The 16,736-nt window shown below is 40.6% G+C and overlaps 1 protein-coding gene and 1 pseudogene across 1 annotated transcript; one reads left to right on the top strand and one right to left on the bottom strand.

The window, feature by feature from the left end:
* Nucleotides 1-1,440: 1,440 nt before the first annotated feature.
* Nucleotides 1,441-13,623, bottom strand: USP18 (ubiquitin specific peptidase 18). The gene is made up of 8 exons (XM_040462644.1): nucleotides 13,599-13,623; nucleotides 12,080-12,159; nucleotides 11,639-11,785; nucleotides 11,158-11,253; nucleotides 10,540-10,707; nucleotides 4,453-4,584; nucleotides 3,585-3,634; nucleotides 1,441-2,068 (listed from the first exon to the last, which is right to left on the bottom strand). Exons 1-8 carry the CDS (start codon nucleotides 13,621-13,623, stop codon nucleotides 2,023-2,025), a joined length of 744 nt encoding a protein of 247 aa, XP_040318578.1. The 3' UTR covers nucleotides 1,441-2,022.
* Nucleotides 13,624-14,857: 1,234 nt separating this feature from the next.
* LOC121022085 (myelin-associated neurite-outgrowth inhibitor-like) lies at nucleotides 14,858-16,161 on the top strand (annotated as a pseudogene).
* The last annotated feature ends 575 nt before the right edge of the window (nucleotides 16,162-16,736 follow it).

Here is a 16,736-nt window from a genome sequence, read left to right as displayed (position 1 = left end):
CAAGGAGATTTTCTAAGACATTGTTAAGTAAATAACTTATTGTGCTATTATGTAAAAATTATATATGTGATATTATGTAAAAGTTACGTGATGTATATGAATGCAAAAGCATAAAAATGGCCTAGTGAGATACACACTTTTACTGCATTTAGTGTCCCACAAAAATTCATGTTTTCCTGGAACCCTAGAATGTGAACTTATTTAGAAATGGAGTCTTCACAGATATAATTAGCCAAGTAAAAATGAGATCACAGTACATTAGCGTGGGCCCTAAATCCAATGACTGGTGTACCTAAACAAAAGCCATGTAAAGACATACAGGGAAGAAAGCCATGTGAAGATGGAGGACGAGACTGTGTGACATTAGCTACAGGTCAATGAACAACAAGGACTGCTGGTAACCACTAGAAACTAGAAGAGAATCATCGGAACAGATTCTCCTTCAGAGGCTCCAAAAGGAACCAACCTTGTCAATACCTTGACTTTGAACTTCTGGCCTCCTAAACTGTGAGAGAGAAAATTTTCTGTTATTTTAAGTCATCCATTTTGTGATAGTTTGTTATGGCAGTGCTAGGAAGCTAGCTATACACCTATGTAACAATGGCTAGCTACAAGGAAGGGACTCTATGTATTTCTATATTGTTGGAATATTTACAGTGAGAATTTATTACTCACTAATTTATTACTCACTAATTACTCACTAATTAGCATGGCTAATTTTTTACCAAAAAAATAAAATAATAAAGAAATTATCCATATTTTATGCTGTAAGTTTTGGCTCTGCCACTTATCAAGTATAAAATCTTGAGCAAGTCATTAAACATATGAATGTCTCAATTGCTTCATCTGTAAAAATAGGGATAGTAACATCTACCCTGTTCACCTTGCAGGTTGGTATTAAAGTCTCCTTGGACCCTTTCTTTCACTGTCCATATCCATTCTTCCTCCAAAGTGGCTCTAGTGACTATGAATACCTTTCCTTTCATACTACCATCTCTGTCTCTAATTCATGCTGCCAGCCCCCAGGAGATTTATTGTATCAAAAAGCCACTAAGTTCTTTTCCTTTCTGAACCCCTTCAACAATTCCTCATTACCTGTTAAATTAGATCCAGTAGTTCTTAGTAGTTCAAGACCTTCTACAGTTTGAGCCCCACTGACCATCCATCCTTATCAATCATCACTGCTTCCTTGGTAGAGGAAAACCAGGTTTGTGGTTTTGAACTTTGAGCCTCACCTTTTTCAGCCATGCCACTGTGCATATTTATCCCTGTAAATGGACTGTCCTCCATCCTAACCTCCTTTCCAGCCTTGTGGCTTATCACATGGTCCTAAAATAGAAATACTGCACTTTACTTTGAACTCCTGTAGCACAAACCCTCAGTATCTTATGCATTTTAATTACCCCCTTCCCCCCCCCCCCCCATTAAACTGAAAACTCCTTTGGAGAAAAAGAACTTTATTCATTATGGTGCCTAGCACACTACCTTTCGGAGAGTAGGTGATCAATACATATTTGTCAAATAAATGAATAACAATTATAAAACACTTCACTTTTATTAAAGTAGTATGGGTTCTAAAATTGTTTTAAATTATAAACAAAAATAATATTCTGCCAGTACATACCAGTATAGTCAAACTAGCTGTAAAATACTTAAATACTTCCCTGCCACTGCCCCTTGCCACCTGAATGCCTCCCATTACAATTGTTGGCCTGGTTTCCCCTCCCCTGGGAACACTTCGACCCCTCTACTCTCCTAACTAAGGGATTCATGCCTTCCACAGCAGGAAGCACTCAGGTCCTGGCTCTAGCCAGTGGAAGTATCTATTCTGACTGATCAAGACCCATGCAGAGTTACTGGTAAATATTTTGATAATCAACCCCGATTATAAATAAAATTTAACTATACAATTTGAAAATGATCCTTCTTCTCACTGCAAAATCTCTTGAGAGAGTCAGCAGATCCAGGGATAGAAAAGGAAAATGAAACTTTGTCAGTCTCTGACAGTTTAGGGTACATCCATTAGGATTCAATCTTCATGTAAACCAGAAGATATGCAGTTTCCCGCCTAGAAAGAAAAAAAAAAATGCAACATAACAGAAATGGAACATTCATAGTTAAGTGATATGTTTTTAACTCATGATAGGACAAGCATCAGAAAAGTTTCTGGTTATTGGATCAAGTCTTCATTTATCCATTATCTCAGAGGGGAAGAAAATGGGTAACCTGAGAAAATAGCCATTAAGCTTCTATTAGTTAACATCTGTATCATGGGTTGACAAGCTACCTGTCCACAAGCCAAATATAGCCCTGTTTTTTAAAATAAATTTAACTGGGGCGCCTGGGTGGCGCAGTTGGTTAAGCGTCCGACTTCAGCCAGGTCACGATCTCGCGGTCCGTGAGTTCGAGCCCCGCGTCAGGCTCTGGGCTGATGGCTCGGAGCCTGGAGCCTGTTTCCGATTTTGTGTCTCCCTCTCTCTGTGCCCCTCCCCCGTTCATGCTCTGTCTCTGTCCCCCAAAAAATAAATAAATAAATAAACGTTGAAACAAAAAATAAAATAAATTTAATTGGAACACAGCCACACTCATTCATTCATGTGTCATCTGTGGCTGCTTTTGTGCTACAAGGGCAGAGTTGAGTGGTTGCAACAGAGACTGTGTGGCCCACAAAGCCTAAAATATTTACTCTTTGGCCCTTTACAGAGAAAGTTTGTCAAACCCTGATATAAATAATGGGACAATCACTGACGACCAGAAAGTGACAAAGAGTGCGTATCTAAGAGGGATGTTCAGAAGAAAAGGTAAAAAGTAGAATATTGTAAGAGAATTTAAAACACAAATTTCACCTAATTCATTATTTTTCAAGTGATCAGTCCTACTTAGCTGAAATAATTTCAAATATCACCTTTGGTGTACAATGTCACTGCAACCCAGAAACTCATCTGAAAAAACTTACAAAGTCTCTGCTTTAACTTCATCCAGCTTTTTTTTTCTCTCTAGCTTCCTCTCTGTAGTTGTTGATTTTTTTAAAAATATATTTATCACTATTTACTAAATGCAAGCCACTGTACTGGACAAAGAAAAAAGAATGATCCTTGCTCGCAAAAAGTTCATGGTCTAATGTAAAAAAAAGTTATATATGCAAACAATTACAAAACAGGGAGGTCCTTTCTATAAATGAGGTATGCTTAAAGTGCAGAGCAAGCATATGAGAAGTCCCTACAAATCTGCTGGGGTCAATCAGTGAAGGCTTTATAGAGTAGGAAAAGCCATGAGCAGAGACATTAAAGCATGGTGGGAGTTTGCCTTAATAATAAATTAGGAGAGGGAAAGACAGATCAGGAACTGCATGTGTAAAACCATGGAGGATATGATGTTTGGGGAGCTACTTATAGTTTAGTATTGTTGGAATCTAAATTGTGAAAAAAGCATGGTATGGTAATATGGGTATTCAGAGATGAGGCTTAACAGTCACTGGGGAGTTACCCAAATATAAGTGGCAGCTGAATTCATGAGAGTTTCATACAGCACTAAGAAACCTGTGTAAACTCACTGGGTTTCCATCACTCAAACACTTCTCTTACCAGCGGTAGTTATGATTTCCATAAGTACACTGGATGTCTTCCCAGGATACCTGGAAGTACATAAACAGATGAAGTGAAGTATCCAGCTCACATATGTTAAGCATCCAGAGTATAGGGTGCTACAATTTACCCTCTGTCATGTATCCAGACAAACCCCTCCCTGGTACCTCCCAAGACCTGAATCATCCAGTGATAGGATGCCATGTATATGAAGCCTCTTTTAGTACACTGGTCCTTCTATTTTTGGCTATGCTTGGTTCTAACTTACATATATCTAACTCTTCTGGCTCTCTATAAGTTTCCCACAAGCATGAAGCTGCAGGGCACTGAGCCTAGAACACCAGACAATGAGCTAAGTGGATTCTTATAGGGCTATACACCAGATGGGGACTTGATGCAGGAAAGGACTTTAAGCAGGATCAGACCTATAAATACAGAGGACGAACTTATGGTTGGTAGAGGGAGTGGGTGGGGGATGGGAAAAACGGGTGAAGAGGAATGGGAGATACAAGCTTCCACTTATGTAATGAATAAGTCACAGGAATAAAAGGCACAGCATAAGGACTATAGTCAGTGATACTCTGATAGTGTTTTATGGTGACAGATGGTAGGTAGCTATACTTGTGGTTAGCACAGTATAATGTATAAACTCATTGAATCACTATACTATACACCTGAAACTAACATTGTGTTAACTATACCTGAATTTAAAAAATGTTTTTTTTAAGAAAAGGACTTGTTTAAGGGCTGCACACACAGAGAAAACAGGCCCACAATGTGTCCCGACCTTAAGGACCCATCTAGTCCTGGGTTCATAATTTATTAGAAGTGGCTAATCCAGGACAACATTTTGGATAATGTTCCTCACCCAACAAACATTGGAGTCGTTGAAGCAGAACCATTTTCCATCCACAGAATTCTGGATATAGGCACAGTAATGACCAAAGTCAGCTGCCCCAACATGGGCAACCACAGCAAAGAGCTCATACTGTCTTCCAAGCTGGAGGGACATAAGGCACAAAATTATTCACCTATCATCCCTTTTTTCTAACCATAGAATAAAGAAACATTATTTCATAACATATTTTACTGCCTACTCTGTGCCAGGCACTGGTACTTCAAGGGGACTAGAAAATAGTCTTTGAACTCAAGAATCTCATGATTAATTAAGCCAGAATTAAAATGCCATATTTTATACTAGGTATATTTACAGGTAAATTTGGGAAGACTCAACTTTTGCCCCAAAAGAGAAAAAGGAACAATCATCTAAGAAAAGCTCCCCAAAGAAGACATTCTTGAATTGATCTTGAACAATGAATAAGATTAGAAGACAAGTTATAGGAAGGAGGTATACTCAATGGACCCAGAAATTGCAAAGGCTTTGCAGTGTAACAGAACAGAGCATGCTGAGGAAATGGAAGTCAGAGAGGTTTCTGGGAAGTCACAAGAGATGAGGCTACAAAAATCAAGTCAGGAACTAGAACTTTATCTAATTTTTTTCAAGTTTTTATTTAAATTCCAGCTAGTTAACATACAGGGTAATATTAGTTTCAGGTGTAAAATTTAGTGATTTTTTTAATAATAAAAATTAGAATTATTGGGACCCATCATAAGTTTAAGCAGAGAAAAAGCGTCATCAGATTTGTGTTTGAGAAAAATACTGAAATAATGTGGTTTGAAAAATGGAATGAGAGTTCAAGTGAGGTAGAGGCCAATGAGATCAGTTTGGGTACCACTACAATGCAAGAAAAATGGCTATAGTCTAGACAGTGACTATCAGTAGTAGTCACCAAAATGATAATAATCATTCTTTTTTTTTTTTTTTTAATTTTCAACGTTTATTTATTTTTGGGACAGAGAGAGACAGAGCATGAATGGGGGAGGGGCAAAGAGAGAGGGAGACACAGAATTGGAAATAGGCTCCAGGCTCTGAGCCATCAGCCCAGAGCCCGATGCGGGGCTCGAACCCACGGACCGCGAGATTGTGACCTGGCTGAAGTCGGACGCTTAACCGACTGTGCCACCCAGGCGCCCCAGTCATTCTTAACATAATTATTAGCTAACCTTTGGCATTTGCTATGCATTTACCTATGTCTTTACATGAGTTATTTCATCTAATATTCATAAAAATCATGTTAAGCTGGGTGGTGATATAAATCCTATTTCACAAAGGTGGAATCTAAGCTCAGGGAGGTAAAGTAATTTACCCAAAGGTCAGAGCTTATAACTAGAAAAGGCAGAATTCCAACCCAGACCTGTCTGGCCTCAAAGCCTAAGCTCTTAATCCCTATGCTACACTAAGAAAGTGAGACTAAAGGTGAGACTGAGGGGGGATATTTGCACAAAATTAGGCATAAATAACCAAGGACTGGATATTGGGGTATTGGGGAAGGGGCAAGTAGGAGGCATCTCTGGCTTGGAAATTAAGAAAATATTGGTACTATGAAGTTAAGTATGGAACAGAGCTGTTTGGGAATAAAGATAATGAATTTGGGGACTATGTGACAACATTCAGTAGAGGTGAATACACTGGTTTGGAGCTCAAGTGTAAGACCTGGACAGGAGATACAAATTTGGAAGTCTTAAGTTTGAGATGATTACCAAAATCATGAGAATGAATGAGATGAAATTTGAAAAATGGATAGGACAAATAATGGAAAACTATATGCTAATAAAATCATGGGCAGGAAAGGATCCACCAATAGAGAAAGAAGCCATATGAGGAAAGCTTATGGTAGATTCTGAAGGAGAGTAGGATCAATAACAGAATATTACAAAAAGATCAAGTAAGGGAAGGACCAAAAATCATCCATTAGATTTGGCAGTAAGTCATTCTACTCTCTCAAATCCTAGAAACTGAAGATAAGAGAGAATTTTCTGTGAAAAGAGAATAGTGGTAGGGGTACCTGGGTAGTTCAGTCAGTTAAGCAGCCGACTTCAGATCAGGTCATGAGCTCATGGCTCATGAGTTTGGGCCCCACGTTGGACTCTGCACTGAAAGCTCAGAGCCTGGAGCCTGCTTTGGATTCTGTGTCTCCTTCTCTCTCTGCCCCTCCCCCACTCAAGTGCGCTCTCTCTCTTTCTCAAAAAAACAAAAAAAATTAAAAAAAAATTTTTTTTAAAGAAATGGGAATAGTGGTGGGAGAGATGGAGTTTGGATTGATTGTGAGAAGGATCTCAACATTAGTCATAAATACCTTATTCTTTTATCTTAACACAGTCAAATAATATCCCTAATCTGAGACTTTGAAAAACTATCAATATGGGAGACAGGGGTGAGGGTAGTGCAAATGAAGCTAAGTCACCCAAAAGGGAGAACTCAAATTATTATGTATTTTCATTTGGGAATTTACACTAGACTTTAAAAATGCAGCGCGAGGCGCCTGGGTGGCGCAGCCTGTTAAGCGTCCGACTTCAGCCAGGTCACGATCTCGCGGTCCGTGAGTTCGAGCCCCGCGTCGGGCTCTGGGCTGGTGGCTCAGAGCCTGGAGCCTGTTTCCGATTCTGTGTCTCCCTCTCTCTCTGCCCCTCCCCCGTTCATGCTCTGTCTCTCTCTGTCCCAAAAATAAATAAACGTTGAAAAAAAAATTGTAAAAAAAAAAAATGCAGAGCAATACATAGCTCTAATTGTTTATAAGAAATACAAAGGATAAAGGAACATGTTAAATAACACCAACCAGCAAATTCTGGATATTTTTTTTTTGAAAACCTTCAACAAAATGAAACTCAAGGACAAGAAAAAGAGGGGAAGAAATTTAAAAGAAACTTAACCTAGGGGCACCTGGGTGGTTCAGTTGGTTAAGTGTCTGACTTAGGCTCAGGTCATGATCTTGCAGTTAATGAGTTCGAGCCCCATGTCAGGCTCTGTGCTGACAGCTAGGAACTCTGAGCCTTCTTTGGATTCTGTGTCTCCCTCTCTCTGCCCCTCCTCTGTTAGCACTCTCTTTCTCAAAAATAAACATTAAAAAAAATTATAAAAAAAAAAAGAAACTTAACCTAAAAGAAAGAAAGGCAGGGAGAAGTAGAGGGAAGGAGGGAAAGAGAAGAGGAAGGAAGGATGGAAACTTAGGCAAATGCAAGTGTAGACTTTGTTGGGATCTAGGTTCAAACAAACCAATGTATAGGTCACAGAAACCTAAATATTGACTGGGCATTAGTGACAATAGGAAATTATGAGATATGCTATTGGCAGGAGTGAAAACTGCTGCAGCCACTATGGAAAACAGTATGGAGTTTCCCCCAAAAAAGTAAAAAATGGAACTACCCTATGATCTAGTAATCATACTACTCAGTATTTACCCAAAAAATTCAAAAACACTAATTAAAAGGAATACATGAACCCTATGTTTATTGTAGCATTATTTACAATAGCCAAGATATGGAAGCAGCCCAAGTGTCCATCAATAGATGAATGGATACACTTGAGTTAAGGTGGCGGAGCAGTAGGGGGTCCCTATACTTGCCTCAGCCCTCAAAAACAGCTAGATAAATACCAAATCATTCCAACACACCCAATAAGTCAATCTGAATGCTGAGAGAATGACCTGCAGAACCAGAGGGAAAAAAGAAGCCACATCATGAAAGGTAGGAGCTGCAGAGATGTGATTCCAGGGATAAAACAACTGCGGGTGGTATGGAGGGGAGAGAGCCTTGATCTTATAGCGATCAGAGAGAGAAACAGAGAGAAAGCAGTGCACAAGGGTTTGCACAAGGGAAACATCTTCACTAAAACCACTGACTAGGAAACTAGAGTGGCTGATTATTGCAGGTTTTTACAAAGAGTGGAGCTCAAAGTCTGAAGTTTTAGAAGTCTGCACCACTGCTAGGCTCCACCTGGTGGGCACAGTAGTGCTCCTATAGGGAAGAAGCCAGAGGCCCAGGAGCAGAAAGCATGGTTTGAGAATCTCCTGGGTCACTGGGAGAAGCAGTTCCCCTTCTTGGAGTGCATTTGGGAGAGGTGGCATGGAATCTCTGGGGACAAAAAGTTGGTGGGCCCAAATGTGCTGCTCCATTCATTAACATAGTGACAGAGACACCTGGCTGAGGGCAGCAAACCTTGGTGCCGGCTTTTTGCTGCACTTTACCATAAATTCCAAGCCTTTGCATGATTCTGCTTTTCTGAGACAAACCAGCACAAGCTGCAGTGTGGTGAGCCCCTCCTCCATAGGATCAGTGCCATGTCTGTACCACACCGGGTCCCTAAAATTTGGAGTTTTGAAACACAGCCACATGCCTGAAATAAAACAGAACTATGCTGCCTGGCAGGTAGACAGCTCAGACACAGGGTGAAGGCAGGAATTTCACAGAAACCAGGGACACAAGAGGGGAGACTGTTCGCTCTTCTGTGAGGGATTCCTGGACAGTGGCAAGCATGAACTTCCCGCTCCAGGGAGGAGAGAGCAGGGTGACACCATTTTCGCCCTGCCTATCAGCACTGACAGACTTCAGTGAGCAACACAGTGCCCCCAGTGGAAGCTGGAGCTGCTTACACCTAGCCCAGCATTCTTTTCTAGCTCCTTGGCTAGCTCCTTACACCTTCTGCCCTTTTTCCTTCTCTTCTTCTGGGATTCCTATGGTATTACATTTTATGGAGTCACTGAGTTTCCTAAGTCTACATTTGTGATCCAATACTTTTCTTTTATTCTTTAGAATGACATAATGAAATACTTTAAATGAAATGGCATGGTGTCTGAGGCGTGCTTCAAAATAATCCAGTAGAGGGTTGGAGAAAGAAGAGGATGAGGATGTTGGTAAAGCAAGATTGGGCATGAATCTTGATAAATTTTAAGCTGCTTGAAAGACATGGGGATTCATTGTATAATTCCCCATTACTTTGCTACATATTCAAGATTTTCTATAACAATGTTTTTTTAAATGGAATAAAATTTTAATATATTATTTCATTAAGATATACTTCATAGTACACAAACAGAAATAAGGAAAATTCAAAGGACAGAAAATAATAATCTTACAAAATGTATATACACTAAATAGGCAAAGAAACCATGTTATATAGGAGCTACTATATTATCAGGCCTCAATTTTTAAAATACCAGGGTTCTAGAACATGAATAGCAAACAAAGAATGAACAAAACAGTCCATAAAAGGATATATAAAGGATATATCCTTTATGGACTATATATATATATATATACACACACACACATATATATGTGTGTATATATGTATATATACACACATATACATATATAATTATATATATATATATATATGCCATTTACTAAATGTAGCATTTCAAAACTAAGAAAAGATATTTATGTCATATCTTTTCCTCAGAATTTCCCAATAAGTTACCAGCTCAGGACAACTGAATTCAACTTTACTTTGATTAAATTTGACCTAAATGAACTGGCTCTCTTGTTACTATCCTCAAAGTAGGCATAAACTGTTTCAGGAAGAAAGTTAGGTTGATATTATATTTAGAACCCAAGATGTTGTGTTTACCTATGTATATGTATTACATACCATATTTAAGTGGAAAGAGAGTTATGGGTTCTTTTCCTCTCTCAGTGCTGTGAAGTACATAAACCAAAGCTCAATATTTAGAAATAAAGTCTCTGGATTCTTAAAAGAAAAGCAACCATAAACAGCAAATGTTATTGATAGTGGTATGGTAGTAACAACCTATCATTGTTATTCAGGAACACACATCATTAAAATACTGTTTTAAAAAGAATATTTCTTGAATGTATGAATATGTTTCTATGAATCACACCAAGTAGCTGCTGATGAGTTTCCCTCCCTTTGTGTACCCCAAGCACGGCCAGCAGAGGCCATGATTTCTGAGATGATACAATGACACAGATGAGATGCCCAAAAGTGCCATCTCTGTTGAGTGGGTGACTTCAAGCACCTTAGGGGAGGAGAAGCAAAATCAAGCAGACAAGGGGTCTGAAGAGAAGGAGAATGGAAGGGAACTGAGGAGCTTCTCACCTGTTCCTCAGCACTGCAGAGATCTTCCTCAATCAGAAGGACCTGACTTAAATCCAAACTCTGGGGGAAATAAAGTGAGTGGCAGATTTTTTCTGTCTGCGAATTCCTGATGGAGAACCGCAAGAGGTGGATTGTCAAGGTCTGGGGCAAATGGGTCAGCTTCAAGACCTGAAAAACCAAAATTACTGTGGAAATGAAATCCTAAGGCCCTTGAAATGGGTAGATTCAGAGAAATACCAGAGTTGATCATATATTCTTCCCAAAAAGAGAGGTAAGAATGATATAATACAGAATTAAGGGCCCCCATTTGCTGAATCTGTTGAGCTCTCCCACAGGTACCAGAGCTCAGGGAAACTACAGAGGCTGCTCTAGAGAGCTAGTCTAACCCTATGGGGGGAACTCTGCATGCTTCCCTTGGATATTCTCCTCTTATCTTTTAAAAGGCTCTGCTCCTCTCGGTGATGGGCCTCTGATAATCAGAAGCCCCAGATCCCAGGCTGCTAGCCTGATATGGATTCCCTCCCTCAACCATCACAAGGTACCCTCAAGGCCTTCATTAGGAAATCTACCAAGGACAACCCCAGAGTAGGGAAGCTTCTGGTTTTAGGGAGCAAGTACCTGCTTCCCACAAGTCTTCTTCCCACAGTTCTCACAGAAGCATTCGCTTTTGCCTGATAACTCCCTGGGTTGGAAGAAACAGCGAAGGGCATCCTCCTGTCCCAGGGGAACAAAGAAAAAGCAGAGTTGGTATTTACCATATACAGTATAACACATCACCCTACAGATGAGGATTTAAGCTTTCCTTCTGATTCTCTCCTTGTTCCCCTTACCATCTGGCCCAGTGTGATGCATGTGGCAGGATTTCCAAAAGTACCTACTGACGTGAAGGAAAAACAGGAGGGAGCATTTGTTAAGGTAGCAGCATGAGGAAAGGAAGTAAAAGGAAAGAAAGGTTTTCACCAAATCAAAGGGGAACTTAGAATTGTGCAAAGGAAACAGAAATTATTTTTTAAAAGCCAAAGGTGGATTAAAGAAGCAAGAGCACACTGGCAGCACTGGGTTTATGGGAACAGCAAATTCACCAAGAGGAATTCCTCACCAGGGTTTTCAGGGGCTTTGAGTCCATATCAAAAAGAGGAAGGGGGAGGGTCAGCATGCTACTATTTCTGCTCCTTTCCGTTGTACATTCAAGGCAAACCAAGGACTCCTTCATCCGGATTGTATAAAGGGCCTGCAGCCTCTCTACCTGCAAGAGAGAGGAAGTGAGAGGAAAGAAGGGTACAAAGCCATAAACAAAACAGGTGAGGTGAATTTCCAGAAATGATATCCACCAGACAGAAGCTCCAGAAATGGCAGCCACTGATTCTCTTTGCTCTTCAAAAAGGTACAAAATAATAACAGTAATAATATTACGGAATTGTGATAAGTATTTATGTGGATTTTCTCTTTTAATCCTCTCTATACATTATATTGGTGATAGCTGAATGAGCTAAATGAGCAGCATCTTAAACTTCTGAGTTCTTTAGTTCTAACATCTTACCAAGTCCACATCTATGATTTGGTCCTTAATTAGGTTCCAGACTGTGAGGTAGAGTTGAGCAGCATCATGCTGGACAAACACTGGCCAAAGAGAAAAGTAACAGCTTGATCAGTGAGGTCACCAAGGACATTTCCCATGCCCTTGTGCCCTAGCTACCTAGATACGCATGAACACTCATCACTTTGTCCTCTTCTAGCCTTCACTCCCTCCACCTCAGCTTTTCAGGCTAAATTTACACTCGATGGTAGGCATTAATTAAAAATGAAAAATAAACTTGTTATTTATTTTTGAGAACTCCTCTTAAAACTTAAAATCCAGGGGCGCCTGGGTGGCGCAGTCGGTTGGGCGTCCGACTTCAGCCAGGTCACGATCTCGCGGTCCGTGAGTTCAAGCCCCGCATCGGGCTCTGGGCTGATGGCTCAGAGCCTGGAGCCTGTTTCTGATTCTGTGTCTCCCTCTCTCTCTGCCCCTTCCCTGTTCATGCTCTGTCTCTCTCTGTCCCAAAAATAAACGTTGAAAAAAAAATTAAAAAAAAAAACAACTTAAAATCCAGTCTGACTGCATCACAGAAGTTTCCCTTCCCCTGACTGGCCACTCATAACTACTGGCCTCTACTGTGGGACCCAGCTAGATAAAACCAATATGCAATAGTGCATTCTCTCCTCTCCTATTTTTAAGCCAAGCCAATACCTTAATTGGACTCTAATGGCCACTAATTTCTCTGTACCTTTATTTAATTTCTTTTCTCATTCCCCAGAAATTTAGCAGTTTCCTAATGCTCATATCTGACCCAGGTCTTCCCCAAAGGTATCTAGGAGAACAAAAAAGGAAAGGACCATCTCAGTGTTAGATGATGCTAGCTAAGAGGAGATGGGAATTAAGCACTGAATTCTTCATATGTTATATAAGTAAATGTAAGGCTAAAATATTCTGTACATATATAAATGAATTTCTGTTGTTCAAAAGAAACCTAGGAAGACAACGAATATGAAAAACACACTGAGTATTATTTTACAAAAGGATAGATGTCTGCCAAGATGCAAAGAAGACATTGCAAGAAAACATAACATGCAAGTTATTGTAAATGTAGTAAATATTCATGTCAGCTATCTCAACACCAATACTTACTACAATTTGTACTTAATGTTTTTGGATTTCATTTTGTTTTGGTCTGTCTCTTCTCTAAACCATAAGCACCATGGAGGCAAAGACTCTTATCAGTCTTATTCTCTTATCTACAGCACCAGCACAATACCTGGCACATAACAGGTGAACACTATATATGAGTTGAATGAATTAATTTAATCATTGGATAATAATCCCTAACCTAAAGACAGAGTGGAACTAGGGCTGAACCTATGCTGTCCCCAGGGAATTATGGAGGCAACTCTGGACACAAAGGATGTTAGATCACCTTGCCATTTGGAGACATTTTGCTTTATCTGACCATAAAAAGCCAAGAGTCCTGATACATCTAAAAAATACAGGGATATTTGCTCAATCCATATTTACTGAAAACCTTCTATGTGCAAGGCATTGTACATGCTAGATAAAGTTACTATCCCCAATAAACCTAAATTCTAGTGGAAGACAAGTATCCATAAAATCATAATTCAAAGAAGAATAAGAAAAATTCCTTAAGGTGTACAAAATATTATGAAAAGCTATATGAAGGTGAGAATACAATTGGAATGGTGGAGTGAGAGTCTCTATAAATCTACTCTTCCATAAAAGCAATTAAAATGCTGGCAAAAAAAAGTGAAAATTGTTTTTTTCAGAACTCTGAAAATTAACCAAAAGTATACAAAAATCTTAGGCATATTTATTCAACAAACACTGCAGAACCTAAGGAGAATAGGATTTGAGACTTTTCAACTTGGCCTATTCCCATTTCCTTCTTCTCAGCTCTGTAGTAGACTTGGAAACAAAACTTGCAAACATGGAAACTGTGGAAACCATAAGCCTAGCAATGAGAAGAAGGGGCAGACTGGGGCTGGAGCGCCTCAAAAAGTTCCATACCAAAAGCATTTTTATTATCTGACCTGCTTGCAGCTTCACTGAAAAAGCAATGAAAAGGGGAAATTTAAAGTTAAAAGCACAATATTGTTTACATTAGCACCCATGAAAATGAAATACTTAGGTATAAATCTAAACAAATACATACAAGATCTATATGAGAAAAACTATAAATTTTGATGACAGAAATCAGAAGAATTATATTATATAATATAATGGAATTATATACCATGTTCACGGATAGGAGGACTCAATATTGTCAAGATGCCAGTTCTTCCCAACTTGATCTATAGACTCAATGCAATTCCAGTCAAGATCCCAGCAAGTTATTTTATGGATACTGAGAAAGTGATTCCAAAGTCTATTTGGAAAGGCAAAGACCCAGAATAGCCAACACAACATTGAGGGAAAAAATAAAGTCAAAGACCTAATTCTGAAACTAATAAAATATCAATAATCAAAACAATGTAATATTGCATAAGAACAGAAAATAGATCAATGGAATGAAACAGAGATCCCAGGAATACACCAACATAAACAATATTACTGCTCTTTGACAAAGAAGTAAAGGCAATACGATGGAACAAAGATAGTCTTTTAACTCAATGGTGCTGCTTAACACCTGCATATCCATATGAAAACAAATGAAACCATACACAGACTTTGCATCTCTTAAGAAAACGAATTCAAAATATATAACAGACCTCCTAAATATAATATAGGAGAAAACCTAGACCTTGTGTTTGGTGATTACTTTTTAGATACAACTGCAAAGTACAAACAATAAAAAAAGAAGTGATATACTGGACTTCATTAAAATTAAAATTTTCTGGAACGTCTGTGGGTAGCACATGTTGTGGAGAGGTGGGCTGGGTAAAGCAGAACAATTGGAAGTGCCAGCCAGGGCAGTGGTGGCATCAGAGACCCAGCCTCAAGGCTCAGCCCCTGCATCCTTGCTGAACCCAACTGCGGAGACCGCCCCTGGCTGGCATGAGCTGGGCACTTTGGCCCAGGCTGCCACTGCCACAATGCCTTCTTGAAATCATGAATCCTGTTTATAGCCCTGGTTTTGTTGGGGTTCCCCTCTGCAAATGCCAAAGAAATTGGTTATTCAGCTGGTTTCCCTGTGGGCTATGCAGCCATAGGTCCTGCCTATTCCACCAACATGTACCCTGGAGCAAATCCTACCTTCCAAAAAGGTTACAATCCTGTCACACCTTACACAGTATCCTGTCCCCCCACCAATGGGGCAGTGCCACCATATTCCTCTTCCCCTACCAAAATGCCTACCCCCAAGAGAGCCCCTATGCACACACAGCCCCAGTAGGCAGTGCCCCCTCACATCATCCACCACACCACAGTTGTGCAGCCCAACTGCATGCTGGTGGCGATTTACCCCGATCCCATCCCTCTACTTAGAGGCAATGGTGTCACCATGGGTATGGTGGCTGGGACCACTGTGGCCATGTCAGCAGGTACCCTCCTGACCTCCCACACCTCAACTCCTGTTGTCCCCATGCACTGTGCCCACGTATCTGGCCCCAGGGGCCCCACTTATAGCTAGGTTCCCCCTCAGTGGTGATCACCCAACAAATGTCTGAGGATAGAGCTGTGCAGTCACATCATGGAGGTTCCACAGCTGTGCTGCAGGCCTGGTGCCTCAAACCCAGACTTTCTTCTTAATGCTCTTGACACTTAGCTAAACACTACTATGGCCCAGCCCAGCAGGTCCCAGTGCCATCAGTCTCCAACTGACTCTGTAGGTTGATCTTAAAGCAAATCCTGTTTTGTGGGCTGCCTGGCAATTTTTTAGCTAACTGTAATGATAAAAAAGGGAGAATTAATCTAAAAAATTTTTTAAAGTTCTGCTCTGTGAAAGATATGTTAAGAGCATAAGAAGGTAAGCCATAAACCGAGAGAAAATATTTGCAAAAAGCATATCTGATAAAGGACTGTTATCCAAAATATACAAAAACACTCTTAAAACTCAACAATAAGACATATACACACACACACACACACACACACACAACCTGATTAAAAATGGGTGAGAGATTAGAAGGAAGATGGCGTAGGAGGACGCTGGGTTCACCATGCGTCCTGCTGATCACTTAGATTCCACCTACACCTGCCTAAATAACCCAGAAAACTAGCAGAACGGAGTCTCGGGAGCCAAGCACAGACGAGAGGCCCACAGAAGAGGGTAGGAAGGGCGGAGAGGCAGTGTGCACTACACGTACTGGCGGGAGGGAGCTGGGGTGGAGGGGCGGCCCGCCGACCAAGCAGAGCCCCCGAGTCTGGCTTGCAAAAGTGGAGGGGGCAGACGGAGTGTGTTCCGACAGCAAGTGGAACTTAGCATCTCAGAGGTCATAAGTTAACAGCTCTGCTTGGAGAGCGGGAGGGCTGGAGGACAACGGGAGGGAGAGTTGTTGAGCCCCAGACGAAAGAGCGCAGCTTGGCAAGAAACAAAGACGCTCGCCAGCGCCATCTCCCTCGCCCATCCCCCAGCCAAAATCCCATAGGGAACCAGTTCTTGCCAGGGAACTTGCTTGCTCCCCAAAAACACCCAACGCTGTGCTTCTGTGGAGCCACCTCTCCAGTGGGTCTGACTCCCTCCCGCTGCCACAGGGCCCCTCCTGAA

This window comes from Herpailurus yagouaroundi, unplaced genomic scaffold (assembly GCF_014898765.1).
Source record: "Herpailurus yagouaroundi ecotype Mexico unplaced genomic scaffold, PumYag 355, whole genome shotgun sequence".
Classification (NCBI taxonomy): domain Eukaryota; kingdom Metazoa; phylum Chordata; class Mammalia; order Carnivora; family Felidae; genus Herpailurus; species Herpailurus yagouaroundi.
The sequence above is the reverse complement of the archived record's forward strand: the minus strand, read 5'-3'. Positions and strand labels throughout refer to the sequence as shown.

Excerpts from the sequence above, each read along its gene's own strand:
- USP18 (XM_040462644.1), bottom strand. The coding sequence starts at position 13,623 with ATGTACAATGCCTTGCACATAGAAG. Across the intron at positions 11,786-12,079 it reads AAATCATAGATGTGGACTTG|GTAGAGAGGCTGCAGGCCCT; the intron begins GTAAGATGTTAG and ends TCTCTCTTGCAG. Across the intron at positions 2,069-3,584 it reads GGAAATCATAACTACCGCTG|GCGGGAAACTGCATATCTTC; the intron begins GTAAGAGAAGTG and ends TTTTCTTTCTAG.